Raw genomic sequence first — 12295 nt, forward strand, 5'->3', positions numbered from 1 at the left:
AATATATTGTTGTTGTTGACTATTGCGTTAATATACAGTTATATGTTAATAAGGATGGGAAGACAGAGCCTGTAATCCTACTGTGTTGACATAGAAAAGGCAAAAAACTCCTGCAAAGGCTAATGTCAATTGTCCCACATTGAGGAATATTCCCTCCCAGCTCTAATATGGTCATCAGAATAGATCCCTGATCATTGTCGAGCCGCTAGGAGCCGAATACCCAATATGACACAAGGAAACACACATTTTTCTTTTCAAAATAAATAATTATATTGATAAAGTTTTATAGCTTTTCTTGCATTAATATGACATGCTGAGGACCTTTCTGTGTCAGCAGAGGCAGACTCAGAGAGATGAGGGGACAGACAGCCAAAGACGGAGGAAGGAGGAGAAGGATGCCGCAATAAGGAGAAGGGTGGAAGAGGCTGGTAGAAGGGAAGAAGTAATGGGAGGCAAAGAGCAAGCAAAACTGGACAAAGAAATAGACGTTGGTGGGCAAAGAGCGCAACGACAGGGTCATCTCGCAGTTCAATATCTCAGAAATATGAGATTATACCTCAGGCCATGTCCACTTGACTATTCTGTAATAAAAGAGGGTCAGACTGGCCCACCAGAGAAACACAAGATGCTAATCTTCGTAAGTAGAACCCTAAAATCCAGAAGAACCCCCATTTGGAGAAGACTTTGGAGCCAATTATCTGCCACTAGGGTCAATGTCTTATACAACTCCTCTGGTGAGTCCATGGAACCCCAGTCTGACATGGATAAGAAAAAAAAAGAAAAATGGAAATGGAAGATGGAATGAAATTTGGACAACTGATGAGTATCCATCAAATAATATTTGAGAAATACTTAAGCAACAAAAAGGGGAACAAAGCAAGACCGCACCAACCCAAAGTCAAGCAAAGTTGCCTCGCGGAAGATGTACAGGGTAAGGGTAAGACAGAAAGCAGGAGTGGTAGGAGCAACAAGCTCAGGAAGACAGAGGAAGCAGGGATATCAGCTGGGGGGGGACGTGGTGGGATGGACAGACACACAGACTAAACACTGAATGATGTAGCCGGCATTACATATAAAACAGCCATGTGGGAACATCAACAGTACAAAGGGCAGTGTTATCTCCTCTCACAGTCCGCAGTGCCCTCATCTGGCATAGGAGCTGGGACCGACGTGTCCCATTAATTTTGTTTTTATTTTTTTTGGTAAGCATATAAACAAGAAATTTTCACCAGCATTGACCCGCCACCCGTTGCAGAATTGCGGCTTGGTCCTTGGGTGTGCTTATTGAAGTCTGCCCAGTATTGCACATGTACAGCCTGTCTTTGACTCTGTTAAGTGCCAACAAGTTTCTGGATCACCTCATGTTGTGCCTCTGTAGATCATCGCCGCGAGGTGCAGTAAAATCTAAATGGAGAACAGGATAGTTTGCAGAAAAGTCAAAAAAGTCTGAGCGTATGTTATTAGTCCAACCCATTTTTGTGAAACTTGTCTCCTGGTTCATTAACAGATGTTACCAAGTCCAAAGATCGATTGATAGCCTTGGAAAGAAATGTTCAGTAATGTGTTTCCCTCCCAAAACTAGCCAACACTCAACAACTGGACCTGGAAGACATGCAGCTGGATTATGGATTAGGGACGTAATGGTGGACACATTCTTGTCTTCTATGGAGGCCAGGTTGGGGAAGACAACTCATTGTGTTACCAAAACTTTAATGGATGCTTTCTTCTTTATCGTAAACACCGCACAGTTTGGATATTTAGAAGTGCCTTCTTGAATTCTTAATTTACATTTCTAGGATAAGATAAGGTCCTCTTGATGGAAGGAACTCACGGTGATCTAACTCATTGGCTTATCCTGTACTCACCATGCTGGGCGTTATTAGGAGGTAAATGGCTGACCACTGTGCTGTTTTTCTCTACTTACAATCTGTATTGTTTGGGCAGTGACATGCAGGAGCTGCTACCCCCTAAAATCTAGACAGAGGACTAAGGGGGGAAGCTGGCAAATGGCTTTATCCTGATTGGCTTGGGAATCCCAGGGCTTGAAGGTGACGGCCCATCAGTACGTCAAAACTTTGGTCTGATGGTCAATAAGGGCAGTGGGAGCTGGAAATTCATAGGTTCTACTACTACTCATAGGTAACTACTACGACTGGTATTAGGTACCACATGTAACATGGAGAAGATGCTTCCTTCCAAGGTATATAGGTGACACAGTTCTGCATGAGCCATGGATTGGGTAACATCGGAGGGAGCTATGACAACTGGAGTCTCTTCTTCCCCCATACTGGAAGGACCATATGACTAGACTTAGAGAGGTACTAATTGTATGGGGTTCATCAACGCACATACCGGTATGGAACCATTCTCAGTGACTCCTTGGCACTGCCATCCTTGTCCATAACTGTTTTTTTTAAATATAAGTGGTGGTGTATTATAAATATTGAATATGAAAAGGGATGGAAATTCTTGGGGTCACTAATGTCCTTAAGCCTTCTTATATGTATATTAAAGTTACTGAAAAAGTAGACTGTAGTTCAGAATTAAGAGTTCTCCCCAATTTCCATGCACCAATCAGTTTTGATATTGAACACTGTAAACATTACTGACTACGACCATCTCGCTAGAGTTGGCCAAAATGCCGGAAAGCTATAAATTTGTGTTGGTAAACCTTGAAATCTTGGTAGACGAGAACGGTTGTGTGTCTGACATCAGATAAAATAGCACCAGTGTGTGTTACTGGGCTACAGAGTCCCATCCATTGTCATTCCAGTACTGCGTCCTACGTGGGAGCTGTGGCTTAAAACATACTTACCCTTGTGATAGGTATTTGAGGCTGCCATATTGGTGGCATTTCCAATATTCAACTTTCCATTCGACCTTGGCGAAAAAAAGTGCCTCGTATCTCAGATCCATCACTGTCTGGTAGGATCCATCTTCATGAAGATTGCTTAAGTCCACAAGCATCTTCTATTATATGTAGAGGACGGGTTCCTCCATCACAAAATGACACAGGAGAACATGGATATAAGGAGTTTTTTTGCTGTAACTTGTAGTATGAGTAAAATCCCAACCTTACCTTAAGCAGTTACTTGTTGTCAGAGGCAGTTTAGGCAAAATTGTGACCTTCGACTCAACCTCTGTAACTCATTCTATGAGTTGAACCTTGGCAAAGAGGACAATCTAATGCCCATCCTTTTTTTTTGCAAAATTGTGCTACTTTACCCAAGAGATCATGAAGGGATAAGACCCAAAAAAGGGAAAAAAATTACAAAAATAAATAAATTATCCCTTTTGCCCTCAGCTTCACCCTAATGAAACGTCTCACAACCGATGTGAGTGGCAGCCCATGGAATGTTTGAGTTCTAGAAGAAAGCCTCTGGTCGTATCTTTGATTTCCTCCTTAGAAGCCCTTGATATGGCAGTAGGCTTCCAGGCTAGAGAACAAGATGTAGAGGAACCATAGGCCTATGAAAAGCATGGCAGTGAGGGACTTGGAAAGGCGAGACCCTCCGAGCTCCCCTCCTATATGGGGTCTACGACGATATAAGAGGACACTGATATTGATGAATGCGAATATGGTGAAGAGTGTGACCGAGAAGGCCAATGTACCCGTCTTCACCACAAAGTCTTTTCCTTGGATAGCCCAGTAGATTGCAGCTACTGACCAGGCCACCCCAATGCCCAAGAAGACATTCACTGCGTTGCTGCCTGTCACATTGCCGATGCAGGCGTCCGCATACTGGTCCTGGGTTGCAGCCACCTTACTTGCAAACGTATCTGCAAAAGATAGCAAAAAATGAGAATTACGAAGTTCTGTATTAACCCCTTATATTCCATGGCTAACTCTTTGTAAAATGAATTTCGTACCAGGTATAGATGTGCCAAGTGCCACAAACACCACAGCAGTTACGGAGTCCTTCAGCCCTACGGTGCATCCGAAATGCGAGGCGAGATCGCCTATGACTGCAGTTAGCATCCCCACTATGGTGATGCAGACGAAGAAGCAAGCCCAGCCGTTCCAGTATTCTGTAGGGGGCACAAAGGCAAACAGGACTTTCCAGAACACTGTTAGGAAGTGCATGACGTAGTCAAAACAAGAAGGGAGTCTTTCATCTCTCCCGTCATCCTCCTCTTCCTCATCACCTGGAAAATGAAGGAGAGAAGGGGTCAGATACAAACTTATAGACTGTATATTCAAAGGTATTACACTAAACTCAAAGAAGACCCAAGTTCAGTTGCCAAGTGCATAAATCTAGTGCAGGGGTTTTATGTTGATGTCCAGTGGCGCTCACTGCCGCATCAGAAGTGAGCGCCAGTCACAATTCCACAAATAGAGAAGCCTGCATGATACATCTCGGCAGATGTGTTGGGTCATAATGTCATCATTACCAGGGTAAGTAGTATTGGGTGGCTCCAGAAAACTTCTTTACTTAAAGCGGGGGTCTCAAACACTCAGTCCATGGACCGCATATAGCACCTCAGGGCCCTGAGCTCCTGGAACAATGGGGTTCATGAAATCAGGGGGTTGCACATTCAATTAAAATATATTGCGGCCAGTCACTGGCCGTCGGTCGGCTTCGGTGTGTCTCCGGTGGCCACATATGATGTTTCAGCTATGCGCCACACCGGCGTGGAGGGGGAAGAGGACACTGTCCAACAAGAGTACAAGGATAGTTAAGAAGAATCTTTTTGTGTGTATAAGGAACGGCAGAATTGGGGACATTATTACAAGATGGGAACATTACTAAAAGAAGGGGACAAGAATGAAAGACCTTACTATAAGAAAGGGATAAGGATGGGGGACATTACTACAAGATGGGGACCAGCAAGGGGACATTACTACAAGAAGGGGCGCAGGATGGAAGACATTACTTCAAGAAAGGGATAAGGATGGGGATTATTACTACAAGATGGGGACCAGCAAGGGGACATTACTACTAGAAGGGGCGCAGGATGGAAGACATTACTATATGAAAGGAACAAGAATGGGGACATAACTACAAGAAGGGGGGCAGGATGGAAGACATTACTATAAGAAAGGAACAATGATGGGGACATTACTACAAGAAGGGACGCAGGATGGAAATGGAAAACATTACTTCAAGAAAAGGGACAAGAATGGGGGACATTACTACAAGAAGGGGGCAGGATGTAAGACATTACTATAAGAAAGGAACAAGGATGGGCACATTACTACAAGAAGGGGGGCAGGATGGAAGACATTATTTCAAGAAAGGAACCAGGATGGAGACATTACTACAAGAAAGGGGGCAAGATGTAAGACATTACTATAAGAAAGGAACAATAATGGGGGACATTACTACAAGAAGGGGCTCAGGATGGAAGATATTACTTCAAGAAATATCAGAAGAAAATAGGTGGACTTTTTGCGCTGCTAACGGAGATCCCAAAGAATTCCCAGGAGACTAGATGGATTATTGCGTTTTATTGCCAACGCTTTTCAAAGTCATCTGCATGTGACTTTGAAACGCTTGACAATAAACTGCAATAATCCATCTCTTCTCCTGGGAATTCTGTGGGATCTCCTTCAGCAGTGCAGAAAGTCCACCTATTTCCTTTCGGCATATCTGAGATATGGAAGACATTAACACCATAAAGGGTCATGGATGGGGAACATTAGTACAAGAAGGGGACCAGGATGGGGCCACTACTACAAGATGGGAATCAGTAAGGGGACATTACTACAAGAAGGGGATCAGGATGGGAGCATTTCTGAAAGAAGACATTACTAAAAGACCGTGGCCATGATGGGGGACATTACTAAAAGATGGGACAGGGATAAGAACAATACCTCAAGTAGGAGACCAGGATGAGGACAAAAATACAAAAAAGATGACCAAGATGGGGACATAACTACAAGAAGGATGACCAGGATGGGGAAATTACTACAAGAAGGAAGACCACGATAAGGACATTACTACATGAGGGGGCCCAGGATGGGAACATTACTACAAAAAGGTTACAAGGATAGTGACATTACTATAAGAAGAGGACAAGGATGGGGACATTATTACAAGAAAGGGACCAGGATAAGGACATTTCTTCAAGATGGTGACCAGCATAAGGACATTACTACAAGAAGGGTACTGACTCGCCCACCCCAGGGCTATGGGACACCCGGTGCCGGGCAGAACTGGTCCGGTGATAGTCAGTGGTGGCTGGGCCCGGCTCCGTGGCCCTGGTGGGTGTCAGTAAAATAAGTGGTTTGGTGAATAAAGTTTGTGTTCGTGACGCCACCTGTGGTATGCGGCTATGAAGCCGCCGCTGCTGTGTAAGGCCTCCGGGGTGATGATGTGGCAGCTATGATGGTACTGCTCCCCACAGGTGGAGCGGTGCCCCGGGGCACAGTTGGTGCTTGTGAATGTCAATGCAGCTGAAATAACAGAGACCACTTCAAAGGTGCAGTTCAAGTTCTTTACTCACAGTTCTTGTCACAGCGCTGGGGGGTCACCTGTCGGCTGATTACCCCTTTTCTGGAAGTTCTGCGATGGGTTCTGGCCCTGGGAGTCTACAACGTTCCCTGGGCCTCGGTTTTTACTGTTTGGAGATGATTTTGCACTCCTCCAGTCTCTAGGGACCGTCCCCTGTTGCAGCTTGATCCCTCCACCGATGTTCTTGTGGACCAGGCCACCGTAGCTCTAAACTGCCCCGACAGCTATACAGACTACCCGTGGCCCTGCGACTCCTTCTGTCTCCTACGTGGTGTCACCTGGACCTCTGGGTCCCAGGATCTTCCCCAGGAAGCGTCTCCTTCTGTTTCTCTGCTCCTGTCTGACTCGGAGCTTTCTTTCCTTCTTTCTTTCTTTCCTCCTTGCCTGCCTCCAGCAGGCCTCCTCCTCCCTCCTTTCTCTCGTTCTTCTTCTCCAACTACATGCTGGCTCCTCACTCTCTGAGGTAAACTGAAACTCTGACCTTCCTCTCTGCTCTACACTCGGCTGGCTCTCCCCACCCCCCGGTTGCTAAGCTACCACCCTATGGGAGCAGGGATGGGTCTTATGTCTCCTCCCAGCATGCAGCATCTGAGGGTTGTCTGCCACTTTCCCTGGTCCCAGTGTGTTCCTAGCAATGGGTGTAGTGTGGATTTACCAGGGGACCGGTGTTCACTCCCTTCCTCACCCAGAATGGGGCATCACACCGCTGATGGGGTGCAATGACCTGTGGCGACGGAAGCCTCAGGGGCGCCACAGTACCAAGAGGAGAACATTACTACAAGAAGAGGACATTGATGAAGGACATTACTACAAGAAGAATTCCAGGATGAGGAACATTATTACAGAATGGGGACCATTATTACAGGACAAAGGACATTGTTACAGGATGAGGACCAGAATGGGGGGCATCATTGCAGGACTGGAAGCATTATTACAGGCTGATAGACATTATTACAGGATGTTGGACATTCTTACGGGATGGGGACCAATGTTACAGGATGGGGACGTTATTACATGACAGGGGACATTATTACAGCATGAAGAACATTATTACAGGATTGGAGATAATTATTACATGGTGGCTCAGTGGTTAGCACTGCAGTTTTGCAGTTGCAGCTCTGGGGTCGTGGGTTCGAATCCCACCAAGGACAACATCATCTGCAAGGAGTTTGTATGTTCTCCCCGTGTTTGTGTGGGTTTCCTCTGGGTTTTCCGGTTTCCTCCCACACTCCAAAGACATACAGATAGGGAATTTAGATTGTGACCTCCAATGGGGACAGTGTTCCTGATGTATGTAAAGCGCTGTGGAATATGTTAGCGCTATATAAAAATAAAGATTTATTTTATTATTACAGGACGACGGAGATTATTACAGGATTGTGGCCAGATTTACTTTGAATGGCTAATTGTAAAACAAAATTACGGTACTGTATGGGGCCAACTAGGGGGCAAAAAAAAAAAAAATCAAAATAAAGAAAAAACAGAAAAATTTTAAAAAATGAAGTAAAAAAAAAAAAGACCTGTAGCATGACATATACAATTAGCAAAAGAATAAAAAAGACAATATAAAAAAAGAAAGAAAACATAATGGTATAACTGAAATCGTCATGTTGTCATGCAAAGAACGTGGCCCGTCATATTCCAATGTTTTCTATGTGCGGCCCATTTACGTGACTGAGTTTGGGACCCCTGACTTAAAGAGGTTTTAGCTACTAGTGGTGCAAAAGAGTCTGTTACACCCAAATCCTGCTACTTGATAGGGCCCAAATGCCCCTCTGCCAAATGGGAAGACATCAATGTTATAAATGGCCCCCAATAGTTGAGGATATATTGCATTAGAGCTTCTATTTCTGCCACTGATCAGGCCATTTATTGGTGAGAAATAGCCGACTGCCCACATGTGAATCAGTTTAGCTGATATTGTGACACCCTGGCAAAACCAGGTAGTCACAGAAGGTACAAAACTCCACCCTCCTTGGCTCACCAACACAAAAACCCACACCCAGGTGCACAACACCAGCCAGTAAAGCCTAGTCACCCCCTCATGAGAATAGGGACACACTAGTGGGCGGGACCAGGTGGATGGGAGCGCCCACCTAGGGGTCCTGAGGTGTCAGGGGAGGGAACCAAGTAGTCGAGTACTGACAGTTGACAGTGGAGGAGTGTGAAGTGCAGCGGAATCAGGGGTTGGGGCCCCTGGACTACCGGACTAGGTGGCAGACTGCAAGCAGGACCACAGGCGACGGAGATCCGGTCGCGGGAGACCTAAAGTGGACTAGGGCAGTGTTGTAGCCTGCCGGTGCCGATAGCGGGAATCCGGTCTGGAGGCCGTGCACAGACGGGGTACCTGGACCCTAGGGTGAGGAAGGTTGCAAGCCCCTTGTCAATTGACCAGCCGGGGACGAGGTTTCAGGCCTTGTTCCACAGAAGCCCAGAGAGCGAAACGGAAGCCCAACGCGGGGGATAGGGTGTCCGTCAGAACCCACACATCTCAAGAGTCAGATTTCACAGGCCACAGCTCCTAACATACACAGTACTGGGAGTGGACTTCCACGTTCCAAGCGGAGTTGTCCCAGTGAAGACACAAACACTGAGTGCAGGAGGAAGGGACCCCTGTTTGCTACACCCGGATGTGTGACTCGAATACACCCGGGTGTGTGACCCGAATACACCCGCCAAAGGCATCTGGTCACTGGCAGTTTGGTTTACAACTGGACTTTGAGTGTAATTTCTTGGAACTGTGAGTACACCATTCACCCCCGGTCCAACCCTGCACGTCACCTTCAGCAGCCATTGCTCCCGTACACCTGGGCCCCGGGACTACACCTCCCCTGCCCGTGGAGGGAATTCCATCCTGCTGCCCCGCTCCATCAGCCCCGGGTGCCCCATCACCAGGCAGCGGCAGTGCTACCCATTCTCACCGCAACCCACGGGTGGTGTCACTGACAAAACCATCCCCTGTAAATATCACCCTTTCTACGGTTGTGAGGGCGGACGGCGCTACCAATCGAGCCGCAGCGACAAACCCGGATCCGAGCAGCCCCTGCAGCGGCCCGGCCCCCGTCCGCAACAATATTCTTAGTAATTATCCCATAAGAGGCCTCACAGGTATAACACAAGATCTCTGGAAGCTGCCAACTCCCGAAAACACAAAGGTGAATGTATTCCAGAGTTATATTTCTTTTATTGCCACAAGGGGGCGCTAAAGTCTTGTAAAATCGAATCTATACCAACTACAAGTGATCTGTTTCACATACTAAACATATATCCTATGCATCTTGGTTTGGCTGATGCACTGGCAGACACAGGCAGAAGAGGGCCCCTGTACAAGAACAGTTTATAGGCCCTTTGATGTCTAAAATCTCATCATAATGCAAAATTCCACCTGTTTTGGAGGTTGGAATGGGCCCCTTTACCTCTTGGGCCCCCTTTACCTCTTGGGCCCCTGTGCGACTGCACAGGTGGCACCAGTGATATGTCCACCCCTGCGCTGATGTATATGGGGGGCTGCATGAGGGCTCTGCCTACTCACAATGATCCTATAAAAAACATACTGATAGGGAATTTAGATTGTGAGCCCCAATGGGGACAGTGTTGCCAATGTATGTAAAGCGCTGTGGAATTAATAGTGTTATATAAAATGAATAAATATTATATATATTATATTATTTTGAAGTGATTACTTGTAAGTTTGTGCTGCAATTTTGCATTTGTCTCTGCGGAACCCAAACCTTTAGGCCCCTTTCACACGTCAGTGATTCTGGGACGTTTGTGCTTTTTTTTCTACGTACCAGAATCACGGACATACGCAGACCCATTATAATGAATGGGTCTGCTCACACGTCAGTGATTTGTCACTGCACGTGTCTCCGTGTGGCGTACCCGCGTGTGCGTGATTGCCGCACGGAGACATGTCCATTTTTTTCTGGCATCACTGATGTCCCACGGACCACGCAGTGGTGTGGTCCGTGAAACACGTGCCAGAAAAAAACGTGCTTTTAAAATAAAAATCATTTTTACTCACCCGGCGTCCAGCGATGTCCTCTGCAGCCCGTTCTCCCTGCTGCTTCTGAGCCGGCTCATTATTGTCGAGCATATTCATGATGCACGACAGCCGACCCGGAAGCAGCTGCTGCGGGGGTCAGCGCCGGCCGGATGCTGCACCGCGGGAGCGATCAGCACCATGGAGAGCGGGAGCGGGCGCAGGTGAGTTAATCTCTAAGCGCAATCACGGGCCACGGAGAACGGAGCCCGGATTGCACTTAGACAACCCACGTGTGCCGTGATTCACGGCACACGGAGGGACATGTGCGTGTTTTACACGCCAGTGAAAAACGTCAGTGTTTTTCACTGTGTGAAACGGGCCTAATGAGTAGATCTATAGGGATAGCAATAAAGGGCATTTCTGATGTATCCTTTAAATGCCTAATGAGTGTGAAGCTTCTCTCTATTTAAAGACCAAAGTTGATTTCAATCAATAGATCTTGGAATAATAATAATTTCCACAATTGGATGTGTTTAAAAAAAATGTTCCTGTGCTGAGATATTATAATGCTGTGTAATGGCAATGTACTGTGTAATTGAGATAATCTTATATATGTGTCTCTGCTGTGTACTGTGTAATGGCCGCGTCTGACCATACAGGGACATGGTCTGATCATACCACATCTCCTGGGCTGGGGAGGATGCAGAAGATTATAAATACATTACAGCTCGGGATCACAAATAATTCTTTCTATAAGGTAAAACAATTTTTAAAACAGGCAGAGAAATGTTTTACCTCACAAAAAGAATCATCTATAATCCCGAGCTGTATACTTTTTTACTTCCTCCCCAGGACGGAATCACAAATAATTCTTTCTATGAGGTAAAACATTTTTTTAAAACAGGCAGAAAAATGTTTTACCTCACAAAAAGAATCATCTATAATTCCGTGCTGTATACTTTTTTACTTCCTCCCCAGAACGGAATCACAAACAATTCTAATGAGGTAAAACATTTTTTAAAACAGGCAGAGAAATGATTTACCTCACAAAAAGAATGATCTATAATCCCGTGCTGTATACTTTTTTACTTCCTCCCCAGGACGGAATCACAAATAATTCTTTATATGAGGTAAAACATTTGTTAAAACAGGCAGAGAAATGTTTTACCGCACAAAAAGAATCATCTATAATCCCGTGCTGTATACTTTTTTTACTTCCTCCCCAGAACGGAATCACAAACAATTCTAATGAGGTAAAACATTTTTTAAAACAGGCAGAGAAATGATTTACCTCACAAAAAGAATGATCTATAATCCCGTGCTGTATACTTTTTTACTTCCTCCCCAGGACGGTATCACAAATAATTATTTCTGTGAGGTAAAACATTTTTTAAAACAGGCAGAGAAATGTTTTACCTCACAAAAAGAATCAGCTGTGATCCCATGCTGTAACGTCTTTATACTTTTTTGTGTCCTCCCTTGTCCAAGAGCTGTGGTATGATCAGACCATGTCCCTGTACGGTCAGACACGGCCATTACACAGCACATAGCAGGGACACATATATAAGATTATCTCAGCACAGGAACATTTTTTTAAAACTCATCCAATTGTGGAAATTATTATTATTCCAAGGTCTATTGATTAAAATAAACTTTGTTCATGGGAAAACCTCTTTAATTCTGTAGGACGGGTGTAAAACGTGCGTCACAAGTGAAATTGTGATGCATCAGGCGTTGTCACTGCAATAAAAAAAAAAAACTTCCACTCTACAAACATTATGCCTGACTATCAATGGACTCTATGAAGAGATCATATGTTGACTATAATCTACCAAAGCAAGGAAGCCATTGAATA

At 45.3% G+C, this 12295-nt stretch overlaps 1 protein-coding gene across 1 annotated transcript in view; it reads right to left on the reverse strand.

Annotated features, from left to right (window-relative positions):
- Positions 1-245: 245 nt before the first annotated feature.
- The window catches only part of SLC8A2 (solute carrier family 8 member A2), a 170612-nt gene continuing 158562 nt past the window's right edge, over positions 246-12295 (reverse strand). Inside the window, exons 7-8 of the mRNA XM_075323533.1 lie at positions 3871-4146; positions 246-3780 (exon numbers count right to left, since the gene is read on the reverse strand). Coding sequence (XP_075179648.1) covers positions 3404-3780; positions 3871-4146 — 653 coding nt within the window. The 3' untranslated portion in view covers positions 246-3403. The remainder of the gene's footprint in view (positions 3781-3870; positions 4147-12295) is intronic.

This window comes from Anomaloglossus baeobatrachus, chromosome 9 (assembly GCF_048569485.1).
Source record: "Anomaloglossus baeobatrachus isolate aAnoBae1 chromosome 9, aAnoBae1.hap1, whole genome shotgun sequence".
In the NCBI taxonomy this organism is placed as follows: domain Eukaryota; kingdom Metazoa; phylum Chordata; class Amphibia; order Anura; family Aromobatidae; genus Anomaloglossus; species Anomaloglossus baeobatrachus.